This window comes from Haliotis rufescens, unplaced genomic scaffold (assembly GCF_023055435.1).
Source record: "Haliotis rufescens isolate VD_foot unplaced genomic scaffold, xgHalRufe1.0.p SCAF_19, whole genome shotgun sequence".
NCBI classification, from domain to species: domain Eukaryota; kingdom Metazoa; phylum Mollusca; class Gastropoda; order Lepetellida; family Haliotidae; genus Haliotis; species Haliotis rufescens.
In genome coordinates, this window is record NW_025963879.1 from 12,809,117 (window position 1) to 12,824,122 (window position 15,006).

General features: G+C 38.1%; 1 protein-coding gene across 1 annotated transcript; it reads left to right on the forward strand.

Annotated features, from left to right (window-relative positions):
* The first annotated feature begins 8,048 nt into the window (after nucleotides 1-8,048).
* LOC124138911 lies at nucleotides 8,049-13,471 on the forward strand. The gene is made up of 5 exons (XM_046505810.2): nucleotides 8,049-8,587; nucleotides 9,094-9,151; nucleotides 9,363-9,435; nucleotides 10,199-10,265; nucleotides 11,120-13,471. The coding sequence occupies exons 1-5, from the start codon at nucleotides 8,102-8,104 to the stop codon at nucleotides 12,560-12,562; spliced, it is 2,127 nt and encodes a 708-aa protein (XP_046361766.1). The 5' UTR covers nucleotides 8,049-8,101; the 3' UTR covers nucleotides 12,563-13,471.
* The last annotated feature ends 1,535 nt before the right edge of the window (nucleotides 13,472-15,006 follow it).

Consider the following 15,006-nt stretch of genomic DNA (forward strand, 5'->3'; position numbering starts at 1 on the left):
CCATGAAAAGAGTTGCCTTTGTTTAATTTTGAGAAATTACCAAATGAGTTAAATAATGTTTGTACTGTTATATTTCAATAATACATACCGTATTCGATGTAATAAGCGCCCAGGGCGCTCTCAAAGTTAGAAATAGGGGGCTCTTATTAGAATATTATTTTGGTGGAGAAAAAAAAACAGAGTTGAAAGATAAATTTTGTGGTTTATGGTATATTTTCCCAGAATTTAATTGCCCATAATTAAGGGTACATATAACACACGGGTGTGTATTATACGCGAATATATAAGTCTTGTGTACACTGATCAATCAGAAGGGGTGCTAATTGGGATTGTTCACTAGACAATGTCTCAGCAAATATCGCTCTGGGCGCTTATTACGTCGAATACGGTAAGTATTATGTTTGCCTGTGTCAATGGGGTCCGTATTCTCAAACCCATGAAGCCACTACGGATCTGACACTGTGGTGCACACATATGCTAAAATATAGTCCCTGAAATAAAGCTAGGGATAACTAAACAGATTTCTATAAAGCAACTCTCAAGTGTTAGAACCCTCAAGCCTCTTAATTTCAGGAGCTAGAGAGCTGAAAAGGGGATGAGTATTTTGGATGCTGGAGCTGAAGGGGATGCAAGTGGAATAGGGGTGAACGTTTTATATCTCAAACATATGCCGCTGGTGTGTAAGAGAGACAAGAGCACTCCTAGTCGTCACTGTGGTAACAGGAAGCCTGGTATATCCAACACAAGCACCTTGCCTGAGGGAGAGCTAAGAAAGGTACTAACAATGACAGTCACATGCATTGGGTACCTGTGAACATCTGGGTAAGAATAGGTTTTCAGCAGCCCATGCTTGCCTTAGAAGGCAACTAATGAGATCAGGTGGTCAGACTCGCTGACTTGATTGATGCATTTTATCGTATCCCAATTGCATCGATCGATGCTCATGATGTCAATCGCTGGATTGTTTGGTCCAGACTCAATTATTTACAGACTGCTGCTATATAGCTGGAATATTGTTGTGTGCGGTGTTAAACAACAAACAAACAAACAGACACATGCATTAGGATGAGATAATTTCATGGCAATTCCACTGGTCACAGTCCCACATGTTAATGCTCCACAGCAGATGGTGCCCTTCCAAGAGAAACATATTCATTATTTTGACTGATTTCATCAATTGATACATATTTTAGTCCACTAGATAAATGTTAGCAATAATTAAGTAGGACCCGATATGTAAAAGTTGAGCTGGTCCAACTGTATTGTGAAACAAAAGGAAAGGAAAGGAAGTTGGTGCTATAGTGTTTAATAAAATGGAGTCAAATTAATAAAACTGTTGTTCTGCAGATATCAAGCATCATAGGAGTGATTCTGCTGTAGCACTGATCCTGTGTGCTACCTTAGATAAAAAACAACATATGTCAAAATCTGATGGTTGATATCCCCCACCTACCAATAGAAACTGTAAAAATCATTTTTTATCATTATAGTTTGGTCTTACTGAAACAAAAGACAGATAAATACTACACAACTATAGAGAGAAACATGAAAAATGTGTTTTATCTATAGATGAATCATTTTTGTAAATCATGGAACGATATAAATATCCCAATAAACAGTTGAGTAGAATATATCGATCATCATATCTTCATCTAGTTGTTTCTGTCCAGTATATATCTTTCCTACTGAAGCTTTTATCATTTTTTAAAAATCCTCAACATGTTTCGTAAAACAAACAGCATATGCTACACGACAGCTTTGACCATTCTCATGGAACATAGAAAATGATTTTTTTGTCTTTTGAGTTATTATTTCATCACAGTAATGGATTGAATAAATATTACAAAAACATTATAAATCATTTGTATGAGTGACTTTCCCTTTTTCATAATGAAAACTGCAAATTATGACAGATGGTACATACCCATGAATGTGTCAAATATGTTTAATATTAATCAAAAGTAGACTCAAGGGGAACAGTATTTTTACATTAACTGAAAAATTTGTTAAAACAGTAAAAAAAAATCAATTCCACAACAACTGAAGAATACACTACAATAACACACAATCAATATCCTAATATCTGAAGAATAAAGCATGTTATTTATGTCAATTATTCAACATTTACAATACTAACATATTGACTTATCTCATAGGAAAGCTGGCCCGGATTATTTCGCTCATAAAACATGTCACTCATGTTAATTTCCGATTTATGAGTCTCTATGTGTGTTTAATTGATTCCCAGGACAACGTACGTTGCGTGTAATTTACCTGCGAATTATTGTCACACACACACCAGACAACACTACAACAATGAAGTCAACTTGCCAATCTCAATCAGGTGGCACAAAGAAGGAATGCAATTAATTGCCAAACAAAGGCGTGTGAATCGCTGCATGAAAGCTACTCTTTTCTTGATATAAACCGATACTCCATTGGACGATGATATTTCACGAATTGAATAAGAGGTACTTGGGGGTCTGCTAAGAGGCTATTGATTGGCTGGGAGAACCCAGATGTATTTTGTTGACCCCTCTTGGAGGAACAAAAACTTTCATAGATTAGCGCTATTTTGTCCTACTCGGGGCAGGAGCCTCTTTCTCACATCAATCTAGAATGCTATAGATTTCTGTCGGAGCTATGGGTGCCTTGGAACTTGTGGTGAAACGCACAAGTTTATCTCGGGGAGATATTGATGTATCTGAGAAATTTATGTCTTTCACGACATCTTGTTCCCCCGTCGCAATTCTGCCTGCGTGATGTTCACACAGAGAGTACTGTGCCATTTGGCATATGTTACACCCTTGCATGCGACGTGATTAATTTTTGCCCATTGCCGTCTTTTCTCATCGATAGCCAGTTCACATTGATGAAAATCGTAATTCACAGACAAATCAATTGCGCATCTGCTGTCGTTGGTATAGATACTTTAAATTTTTCCCACCGAATGTTGAACAAATTGAACTGTCTTACAATTTCTAAAGGATCAATAAGCTCATCAATGTTGGTAAAAAAGTTTTTCTTCACAGAAGTTTTCGAAACTAAAGAGGTTTACTTTACGTCAGCTGATGTAATGTTTACTCGTAAGAAACTAAAGAAGGAACTCAGAGGTGCCAATACGATAAAAAGACAGCAAGATTACATGAATTTCAGACACTGTGCTGAACCCACTGAGATCCACTTTTTCAAATTTAGACAAAAAAGATCAATTCCCCAATAATGGCTATTTTGTAGTATCAGCAAATTACCATTAAAAGTACTCCAGGTCTGAGAAAGGGCACATCATGGTTGAATTAAAGTTTCACAAGGATCCATTCAAAAGAATAAAAGAATTAAAGGTTCTTTCACATACTTTGATTTTTATGTCTCTTACACTTTGAAAGTAGTAAACAAGTTTTCGAGAAATAGAACAAGTTTGCAATTACTTGGCAATCACTCTCATGCAGCACTTACAAAAAATGACGGATTTTGAAAGTGATCATATTCAATGTCACCAATATGTATTTCAATGGATATGATTATGCCAATATTCCATGAACGCTTGCTAGTCAATACCTCACATGAATATAGTGTCTTGTCATCAAAACATCTTTCACTTCAGATTCTCCTAATGTTCTTTTAGTGTTATTCTTTAAATATTAATAACTTTCAAACATGCTTCAAGATATTCAAATTATCAGAGAAGCAATACAATCTAATTCAGTGATATTTTGCGTGAATGAGATATTTTAAAACTTTTTAAGCAATTTATCAGAAATTGTACTACCGAGGGAGAGTGCAGTATACACGATCTTCTGGTGTATTGAGATTCCCCTGTAAGAATTAGAAGAAAATGAAAATCAGATCTTTTACTCTGATACAATTTCTTTTGCATGAGTTATTGAGTATGGTTTTACATCATTTTTTTAGAAATATTTTTAGCAATATGCAAGAAGGGGACATCAAAAGTGGGCTTCACACATTCTACCCATGTAGGGAATTGAACACTGACGTTCAGCCTCACAAGTGAAGGCTTTAACCACGGGGCTACCCCACTGCCCATGCATGAAGATCTGACAACACATTCATTGGACCCTCGAAGATCCGGGTTAGAATAGGTCTTCAGCAACCCATGCTTGCTGTAAAAGCGACAAACAGGATTGGGTGGTCAGGCTCGCTGCATGGTTGATGCATATAATCATATCCCAATTGAGTAGATCAATGCTCATCATATCAATCACTGGATTGCATGGTCCAGACTCAATTATTTACAGATCGCCATCATATAGCTGTAATATTGCAAAGTGTGGCTCAACCCTGGCGCCACCTCGTGTAGATTACAAGTTGCGCCCCTTGTAATGATAAACTGATATCTAATCATATCGCTGTTCTTATCTCATATGGCTTCAAAAAGATGGCGTCTACCATAGGCGACGACCTAGTCGATCAGATAACAAAAACATTTGCGATTTCATGCCTGACACAAAAACATAGGCGATCTTTGTGGGGTTTGGAAGATAAAAAAGACATATATGTGTTAACAAAGACAGGCAGCGGTAAATCACTTTCATAAGAATAAGTACCAGTCGTGGATGTTGATTTTGTGAAACGTTCTCTGATTGGACTATCGATATATACATATTTAGCACAGGAAAGTGGGCTTGATGTGGCAGTGGTGGAAACGAGACTTTGATAATAAGGCGAGTGGACGCTCTTGCCTCGGAAAGATGATAATCAGCCAATCGGCATCGAGGCTTTTAAATTCTCAGTATGTGTAAGCTAGCAGAGCATTCAGACAGGTATACCTGATTTCTGAATCTCAAAAATAAATATAATCGGGAAGTTCTGAATACAAAAACATAGAGGCACACTATCAGACTGTTGTGGTTTTTTTTATACATTCTGTCATTTCTGAGCTCTATGACGTCTGCACCCAAATAGGTACATTTGTGCTCTGTGGTATGTGTTTGTGTCCAAATCACAAATTCCAACTAGAAATGATCAAGAAATAAAGCCAAATCGTCTCCAGAACCCATGCACCCTTCATTTTGATTGGGAGGTCAATGTTTGCTCAGTGTTCACCTTATGCGACCTTCTATGGAGGCGTCCTCAGAGCTTCATGTACAGAGATATCGTATCCAAGTAATTAAAACATCTGCTTTTAATTAGATGAATTCAGACTCTTTACTACACTTTAAGAACAACTGTGTTGTAGAGCTAAACTCTTGGTTTGAGTGAGTGAGTGAGCCTGGTTTTACGCTGCTTTTAGCAATATTCCAGCAATATCACAGCGGAGGACACCAGAAATGGGCTTCACACATTGTACCCATGTCAGGATTCGAACCCGGGTCTTCGGCGGGCCGAGCGAACACTTTAACCACTAGGCTACCCGACCACCCCTCTTGGTTTGGAGAAGCACAGGATATAAATAACAAAATTTTATGTTATATTCACACTATCGAAAAACCCTTTCTTTTGAAAAATACAAATATGAAAATATAAACTCAACATCCAGCACATCAATGATGACATTAAACATATGTTGATGTTAATAGAAACTGTAAATATCATCAGATTTGGGTGTGTAATATTATTCATTTAACAAGATATGCACAATATACATATAGCTAACAAGAAATATAATTATCTGCAAACTACTGACCTTGCCCCTTTAAAATATTTATAATAAGCTTCAAATAAACAGGTTTGTCATGAAGTGGGAGCTAGACAATACTTCAAACACACAAGTTTGTCATGAAGTGGAAGCAGGACAATACTTCAAACTAACAGGTTTGTCATGAAGTGGAAGCAGGACAATACTTTAAACACACAGGTTTGTCATGAAGTGGGAGCAAGACAATACTTCAAACAAACAGGTTTGTCATGAAGTGGAAGCTAGACAATACTTTAAACACACAAGTTTGTCATGAAGTGGGAGCAGGACAATACTTCAAACACACAGGTTTGTCATGAAGTGGGAGCAGGACAATACTTCAAACACACAGGTTAGTCATGAAGTGGAAGCTAGACAATACTTCAAACACACAGGTTTGTCATGAAGTGTGAGCAGGACAATATATGGGGAGGGTCACCCAATTACATACATAATAACATATATTTATATTTATATTTCAAACTAAATGGATCATACTTTTCAGTGAAGACAAAAGGTAATTAAATCAATCTACAGCAAACATCTTGCCCTATGACATTTTGAAGGATGACCCTGTCAGTCTAGTTGAACCAAGTTAAACTTTTATTGGTTTGTAACCTACTAAAGATATACACTGAAAAAAAAATAAAAACCTCCCTCCCTACCCAGACAAACTGAAAAAACACCATCCCTCCCAGTATTTAAAAAAAAAAAAAAGTAATGAGAAACAAGCATCTAAGGAACGTCTACATGTATACAAAGAACATTACATCGTAAAAATGATTCAATTAGCTGGAAGCTTGTCCGATCGATTTCAACAATCCAGGAAAGGCAGCGTCCAGATGAACGGCCCCAAGTTTCACTGTGTCGATATATACACACATAACACGTTTCATTGTAGATAAACAATACGATATGAGTTTATCTAATAACAATATGGCTTGAAAATATATACAGATATATATTAATGTTTACGGTGTCTGGTTGACATCAAATATCACACTTGTGTTACGCAAATTGATTGCCATGTATTCGCGTACATTGGTATATATAAATTATATAAATGTTTTGAAACAATTAACCTATATAAAATCGACGATGTAAATGAAAGACCTACTGTGTCATTTATGAGCGTATTGTGATTTGAATTGCCAGTGTATTGGGAAAGCCCTCATATGTGAGGGTATTGACATAAACACTCGAATTGACAGAATGCCTAAGAAATCACGATTTATTATGACTAGTGAACGCATAACAAGAAAGATTGCTATTATTTGCATACCATGTGTGTCCAACGCATAATTTCAAAGATTCACAATAGTCCGTGCACATATTGATGATCCCCAGGCGTTGGCACGTGCGTGTTTGTAACTCGCTTAGCTTCCAACAGTGGTTACCTCCCTTGCAATGCTATCTTCGACGTCTATCTACGACGATTTGTATCAAATATAATGTATGTCGTTCAGTGTTAGACGTGAAATTCATTTCGTACCCTAAAACCCGGGTTCAAACAATATGTTCATTTCATTTCATTGCGGATGTAAGCACGTTAGGTTCTAGTGGGGAATGATTTTATTTCTTGAATTTTTTTATTGAAATATATGTTGCAGTTTTGAGGACGCGCAGAGTAAGTGAGTGAATCATTTCAGATATGCCATGGCAGCCTGCTTGATTACGGCGACTGATTATATGAACAGTATGGGATAAGAACCAGCGAAGTTAGCACAGACGACAGTCACTTTGAGTACAGAAACCGAAAAACAATTTTTAATTGTTTTTAATTACATTTTACCTTACCAACTGTAATGAACTGTATACCGTATTCGACGTGATAAGCGCCCACAGCGATATTTGCTAATATATTGGTTAGTGAACAATCCTAATTAGCACCCCTTCCGATTGATCAATGTACACAAGACTTATTTATTCGCGTATAATACACACCTGTGTGTTATATGCACCCTTAATTATGGGCAATTAAATTCTGGGAAAATATATCTGTCGTACATAAACATTTCAGGCTGTCACCATAAACCATGAAATCTATCTTTTAACTTTTTTTCACAAAAATAATATTCTAATCAGAGCCCCCTATTTCTAATTTTTAGGCGCTTATTACGTCGAATGTGGTAATGACAAAACATGCGATATTATTATACTGTCATTAGAGGATTAAAATATAGCTGGACTTTAACCCCTATTTTAAAACATTTCAATTGTGGATCGTCAATCTATTTCTCAGAAGGAATAGGAATGTAGTCAAACACAAAACAAACATGACAAATGGAACAAAATATTGGCGGTTACTTTGTTGCCACATTTGCAAGGCGTAACAATCGATTATGGCGTCAAACGTCAGTTCTGACGTCATGTGTGTCCTTAGATGACGTCATGATGTCAGTTAGAACGCAAACAGGCTTCCGAGAAGTTCTTCTTCCTTGGGTGAGGTTCCTATCGTTCTAGTGGATGGTCACGATGTTTTTGGCTCCCTCACACCTCGCGTTATCTAAATCGCCAGAGAAAGTAACAAACTCTTCAATTATAAAGAAATTTCCAGTAAAATTTTGGCGTATTGCAAATTCGTGTAAAACGGGTGCTGTTTGCTGGGGATTTGGTGGAAATTCTATTCGAATTCTCAGGGAGAAATTCGAGGAAGAGTATCTTTTTGGAGAGAACAAACCGTTCAAAACTGCTACATTTAGCAGCTTTATCCGACAACTGAATCTTTATGGGTTTAGGAAGATTGTAAGACCTTCTATCATCAATGAACACGGGCAGAAGTTAAATACTTCACTGGTGGAGTACAAGCACGCCTTGTTCCTGAAGGGGCACCCAGAACTTCTCCAGCGTATACACCGAAACAACAATACACACAATAGAAGAAAGAGGAAGAACTCGTCAGGAGAATCCACTCGGCCTGTTCTTGTCAATATCTCGGACCACAGAATAAAGGTTAGTGTTTCGTAATTAATGTTAAATGAGTAAACAAGATCAAGTCCATTTTTTTCTCTCGGGTTTGGGAGACAGACCAGCCCTTGCCAACCACTCAATATTACGAATGTATGTCACTTTTCTGGTTCCAACAATGGAGACATATTGATATGTATAATGTGATCTGTATGTACTCCTTTGTGTTGTACAACTTTCTTTTTATAAAAAAAATTTACCCCAAAAAGGGGTTGCTTTCAATATCGTGTATTATTTAGTTTATACGTGTATTCATTCCGCGTAAGAATATTGGTTCCAGCAACCGATGCTTGTCGTAAGAAGCGACTAACGGGATCGGGTTGTCTGGCTCGTTGACTTGGTTGATGCATGTCATCGTATCCCAATTGCGTGGATCGATGCTCATGATGTCAATCACTGGATTGTCTGGTACATACTCGATTATTTACAGACCGTCAGAAAGTTGGTATATTGTTGAGAGCGGCGTTAAACAACAAACTTCATACTTACAGGAGGAAGTCATTGAGGATGGTTTTGGGTGCACAATCGATCCGCAGGCTATCAAAGAAGGTAAAATCTGTTTGGTTTTATTTATTTAAATAAACGAAACTGAAAAACCCCGTAAAAATTAAAAGAAGATTGCCTATGAAGTTTAGTGCATGTTAAATTCTACAGCGAATTAAATGGTTTTATATTTCTTCATATTTTAACTTAATATTTGTACATTGATATTTTAATACAGTGACAGAGTTCACCATTGTGCTCTGTTTATTGATTACAGAAGCATTGTCGGCATTTCAAGACGTAACTAATCAGCAAGATAGGACATCCGGAAACATGGTACCTATTGACAGGTATGAAAAGTATTATAGCATGGCACTATTACACTAACGACAGACGATGTAATATGCTTAAAGCATATTTAAAAATCCTGTAAAAAATATTGTATGGCAATTCTTCGTATTGTTTATGTACGTGAAACCATGATCATTCGGACAGTACCGTTCCAAGTGAAATCGCCTGGATAACAAATTAACCGTAATACTGTTCCTTACATTTTATATATTTATACTATGTGCATTGACGTTTCCGACAGCATTCGTCAGTTAAAGTGAGGTTTCTGGACGAAATAGGTTTCACTGTAGATGTATATACATGTAATAGACAAAGAACTCAGAACGTACATTATCGGGATATAACAGTATACAGTACTGCCGCTGAAAAGAATGCCATACAAACGACATAGTATTTCATCCTAACACGGGATTGTATCTGAATTTGCGCATGTTTCATGGATTGTACGTAAAGCACATACACATCCTGATCACAAGACAATTTCTCTTGGCAGATCAACCAGTAAATGAATAGAGAGGGCGTCAAATCTGCCATCCGTAACATCAACAATCATGCACATGTTTGTTGTTTCGACGTTTCCAGGTTATTCGTTCCAGCAGAAAAATAAAAATGATTGCACACTCTGAGTGAAATATAGTCGCAAAAAAACTCTTAATCCATTTTTGGCCTTGCATTTTAAAAACAACATGCAGTGTTGTGGTGATTTAGGGATTTTATAAGAAAACCTTGTCATCTGTGTAAACTTGTTCCTGTTCTTATCAGTATTCCTGACCAAGCTGCATCGCCTGCCGCTTTCCCAGCATGCACTGGAAAGACCCTGGTCAGCGTGGTAGGTACATAACTCAGATGAAGAGAGAATGTTCCCTGAACAAGATAAGAAAATGTTAAACCTCATATGAAACATATTTTTTAAAAAGAAAAAAAAGAAGACATTTATACATGCATGGTCCCTATCCATTTTACAGTGGAAATTGTTAGTCATTTACTCTCAGTCAATTTTTCTTTCCCTTTAAGCCATCTCCTGGCTAAAACAGAAAATATATCGTTCTTGTGTGTGATCAGAGTAGTGTAAAGGTAACTTGTACACAAAAAATAAACTAATTGTTTCCCATTTGTCAATAAGACAAATTAACCCAGTAGATATGAATTTGCAAAATGCACCAAAGATTCAAAAACATTTGCATTACCTATTTGGGGAATTGAAACATGTCCTTGGTGTGTAGAGCCAATGCTGAAGCCATTAGACTAACATACTCCACACCTTTTAATGGTGGGTTAATGAATTATTACAGGTATATATATTTATATAAGGTGTGTGTGTGTGGCCTAGCACAAAAAGCCACATGGATGAGTGAGTGAGTGATTTTGGTTTAATGCCGCTTTTGAACAGTTTTCCAGTTATATCAGGGCATGTCAGCTTAATATGAGAGGAAAGCCCAAAGTGATGGGTATGGTGCTGACAAACCTAAAAACATAATCGGGGCAAACCATGATTCAAACCCACAAAAAGAGGTTTCTGGTATGCCCAGGGACGCAACTCTGCACAGCGAATCGTAGCGCCTGAGACGTGTCTCCTCTGTTCCTCCCCCCCCACACACACACACATCGATGAGACATTTATTATATCTTATTAAATCTTTGACGTCACACAGCTGCAAGTATACATCATATTTGTTTTCACAGCAACTCCCTATGACCAAGCAACCAATGTTCAGACAGCCACCTAGCAGGAATGTTGTGATGTTGGCCCCTGTCCCTAATGGACATGCAGCCAACAACAAACCATCTATCCAACATATAGCACCTGCTACCATAAACAGACCCAATTTGAATAATGCAGATGTGCCATATGCATCACAAGGACATACTCAGAACACTGTTCCTCAGGATCTGATCAAGTTGGATCCAGCGCTTAATGATGTGAAACCAGATATTGCAACAGGAAGAGGACTTCATCAAAGATGTGATGGTTTAACTTTGGTGCCTAATTACAGACTAAGCACATCAGATGTGCCAATTCATGGACTGATGCAAGGTAGGACACATCAGAGGAGCGGCAACATCAATGTCTTGTACCCAGGCAAAGATCAGAAAACACAAGCAGGCAGCTGCACTGCTAGGACATTTCCTATACAGCCTCGCCCAGTCCAAATCCATCTTCATGGCTTATCAATGACACCTAATGTGCCAAAGCCTCTGAGAGGTAATATATTTCCGGGAAATACTCAAAGGCACCCAGTTCTGTACATGAATAAAACTCCCAGAGTCCCATTAGCACCTCGACCTGTGAAGAATATGTCCCACTTCCAAAGACCACCTCCACTCCGTCCTCAATATACATTGTACAACATTGTGAAACCAACGGTCCAAGATACAGATAATTCAGGATGTGGCGAGATGGCTTCTCATCCACTTCTTAGGCCTGTGCGTCAGGACTTCGCCCCTGCTAGTGTTTCTAATACCACAGACTCAACTACATATTCTCAGTATGTCCCAAAGCCAAACTTGCATCTACAAAGCATTCCTGAATATACAACCTCAACCAGTGAACAGACAGAGTCCAACGTGTCTTTAGATAACGATGGACTTGCAGACTTGGCCCTTTTCAAACTATCCTCTACATTGAAAGACATAGATGCACCGTGTGAAGACAATATAGAAGTGGACGACCCTAACAGCAATACATATTCTACAAGATATGTTATCAATACGGCTACTTCAGGAGTGACAACAGAAACGTCTTCAGTTCCTGAACAGAAATTAATAATAGAGCCTTCTGAGGATACTACTTCAGCTCCAACAAGAGATAATGACACCCCAGGCCGCTCTGAAGATTCAAAAGCTAGTTCTCCAAGACCAGGGACAGCTTTCTGGGAGCTGACGACATTAACACCACCATCTACAGGACCTAAGCGACAACTATTCAAAGAGAGTGTCACAAGAAGGCTCACCATCCCAGTGAGTGGACTTCCACGAGACCTGTTCTCAGTCAGGACAGCAGCTGGTGAGATGACTGACCAGAGTGATGCAGTCATTACTCTTGAGACTTCAGAGGATGGACATGTCACTGGACATCTGATATTGCCAGGTAGAGATGCTCAAGGGACCAAAAGCACAGAATTATAAAACACAAGCTTTATGTCCTAGTGACTGAAGATGAGTAGATCTCTGTGCTTTCTGACATCAGTGTTAGGTTGTAAATCCTGAAAAAAAGTACAATAGTAGATACAGCCCTGTTTGAAGAATCTATTCAAAGGATCTTACCAACTTGAAAAATTGACTTTCAAAATGCATTGACTGCCGTACATATTAACCTTATATCATATGTAATTCAAGGACTAGTTCACACATGTTAATGTAAACTGAAGTCTTTTGTCATGTTTGTTGTGCAAAACATTTGGCATATTTACCCAAGATGTGAATGTTTGTTTTAAAATAGACACACTGAAAGTTAGCAAGGAGACTGGGGGACTAGATGATTTATTTGTATATTGTTATGGCATGTATCACAAAAGTGACCTTTGCCGTAACAAAATGCAGAGAAAATTCTCATCCCTGTGTTTAAGCAACGTGTACATGTTATTTTAATCAGCTCATATTGTATGTCATCAGTTGTTACTCGTTTCAATGTGGTATACGTCTTGGAATTGTCTCCTGTTTGTAGCTAACACTTCAGTGTCTCAGGACTTGTTACTTAACCCACACTTTTGTTTTGTAATTTGGACACAATCTCAGGCACATCTGAGCATCAATTAATGATTGCATACAACAAGAGGTGTCAGTAGTCCTTCGCTAGCACTTTGCAAAGTTAATTTGAAACCTGATTCCATGTTCTTCACGTCATTCCATACCTATTGCTCCAGAATTTGAAACACAAGAATCATTAATCTTAGTTTTTCTTTCAAATGTAAATCCTGTTACCTGTTTACTTACGTTGTCAATGTTAAATCTAACATTTGCCAATATATTTACACATGGAATGTAACCTATGGAATATACTTAAAGTGACTAGAAATATAATTGCTTATGACAAAACCAGTGGCCTGTTAGTTTGTCAGACAATCTTATCAATGTGACGTGAGTGAGCAACTGTTTTATGCCAGTCAACAATATTCAAACTATATCAGGCAGGCAGGGATACTGCATGACCTAGAAGCACTTTCAGGTTTTCTATCCTCAGTTGCCTGACAATAAACATTAGAAAAAAAATTCAGATAAAAATAAGAACTCATTGATACATGATCTGCCATATCAGATAGCGAGTGAGTTTAGTTTTAAACCAACTTGTGCAGTATTTCAGGGAGCGTCAGCTTGATGTAGGTGGAAAGGCTGTGTGATGCAGATAAGGTTGGTTGGTTTGTTGTTTTACGCTGCACTCAGCAATATTCTAGCTATATGATGGCGGCCTGCAAATAATCGATTCTTGACCAGACAATCCAGTGATTGACATCATGAGCATTGATCCACACAATTGGGATCAATGACATGCTTCAACCAAGTCAGTGAGTCTGACCACTGGATCCCGGTAGTCGCCTCTTACGACAAGCATAGTCGCCTTTTACGGCAAGCATGGGTTGCTGAAGACCTATTCTACCCCGGATCTTCACGGGTTGATGCAGATGAGGGACGTTAACCACATTGGTGAAACACTTGAGAATGGATGTGAATGATGCTGACAGACCAAAAACCATTATGAGTATGAATCTGGGATTTGAACACATGTTCATTGCTTTCTGGCATGCCGGACTCTGCACTGAGATGATTGTTAACATAAATACTATAACAGCAGTGTTTGTGTCTCTGATTTAAAAAGTTTGTAAAATTTCTGTAATTCCAGAGCAAAATACATGAAAACATGTCTTGTAAAAATCATACTCTGTAGCGGTTTCAGTATCCACACGTTCATAAGGATCCACACTCTCCTACCCAGAGTTCCTTGGGGTCAGCCTAGTAACCTCTGCCACCGGCCACAAAGGTGTGATGATTTGTCACATCTTACTCTGTCCATTCAACAAATTATATTTGTTTATTGTCCATTCCACATGAGTGAGTGAATGAGTATGGTTTTACGCCGCTTTTAGCAATATTCCAGCAATATCACGGCGGGGGACACCAGAAATGGGCTTCACACATTGTACCCATGTCGGGAATCGAACCCGGGTCTTCGGCGTGACATGTGAACGCTTTAACCACCATGCTACCCAACCGCCCCTCCTATCCACATGAAAATAGTCTACGGATAAGGTCATTTTGATGTGTAATGATGCAATGTCATACTCCTCACCGTCGCAGTTGTTGTAGCAAATCTTAGTAATTATGTAAACAATCTGTAACACACACAATGAAAGGCTTCCACTAGGCCAGACTGCCCCGATTTTAGAATCAGCATGTTTGTTTATAATTCACGTGATATGCAAATTGGCATGTGGAAGTAGCTTGTGGAGCCTAAGTGTGAAGGATCCAAACAAAGTCCTCGGTAAAAATTTGGAATATTGTTTGTATCAATGGTATTTGCCAGTTTTCATGAGTGAGTGAATGTTGTTTTTAAGCTGAAGTAAGGAATATTTTAG

What these genes read in the sequence shown, in the direction of transcription:
- LOC124138911 (XM_046505810.2), top strand. Translation starts at nt 8,102, where the DNA reads ATGGTCACGATGTTTTTGGCTCCCTCACACCTCGCGTTATCTAAATCG. An exon ending in TCCGCAGGCTATCAAAGAAG is followed by an intron (nt 9,152 to 9,362) that starts GTAAAATCTGTT and finishes TATTGATTACAG; the next exon opens with AAGCATTGTCGGCATTTCAA. An exon ending in GAAAGACCCTGGTCAGCGTG is followed by an intron (nt 10,266 to 11,119) that starts GTAGGTACATAA and finishes TTGTTTTCACAG; the next exon opens with CAACTCCCTATGACCAAGCA.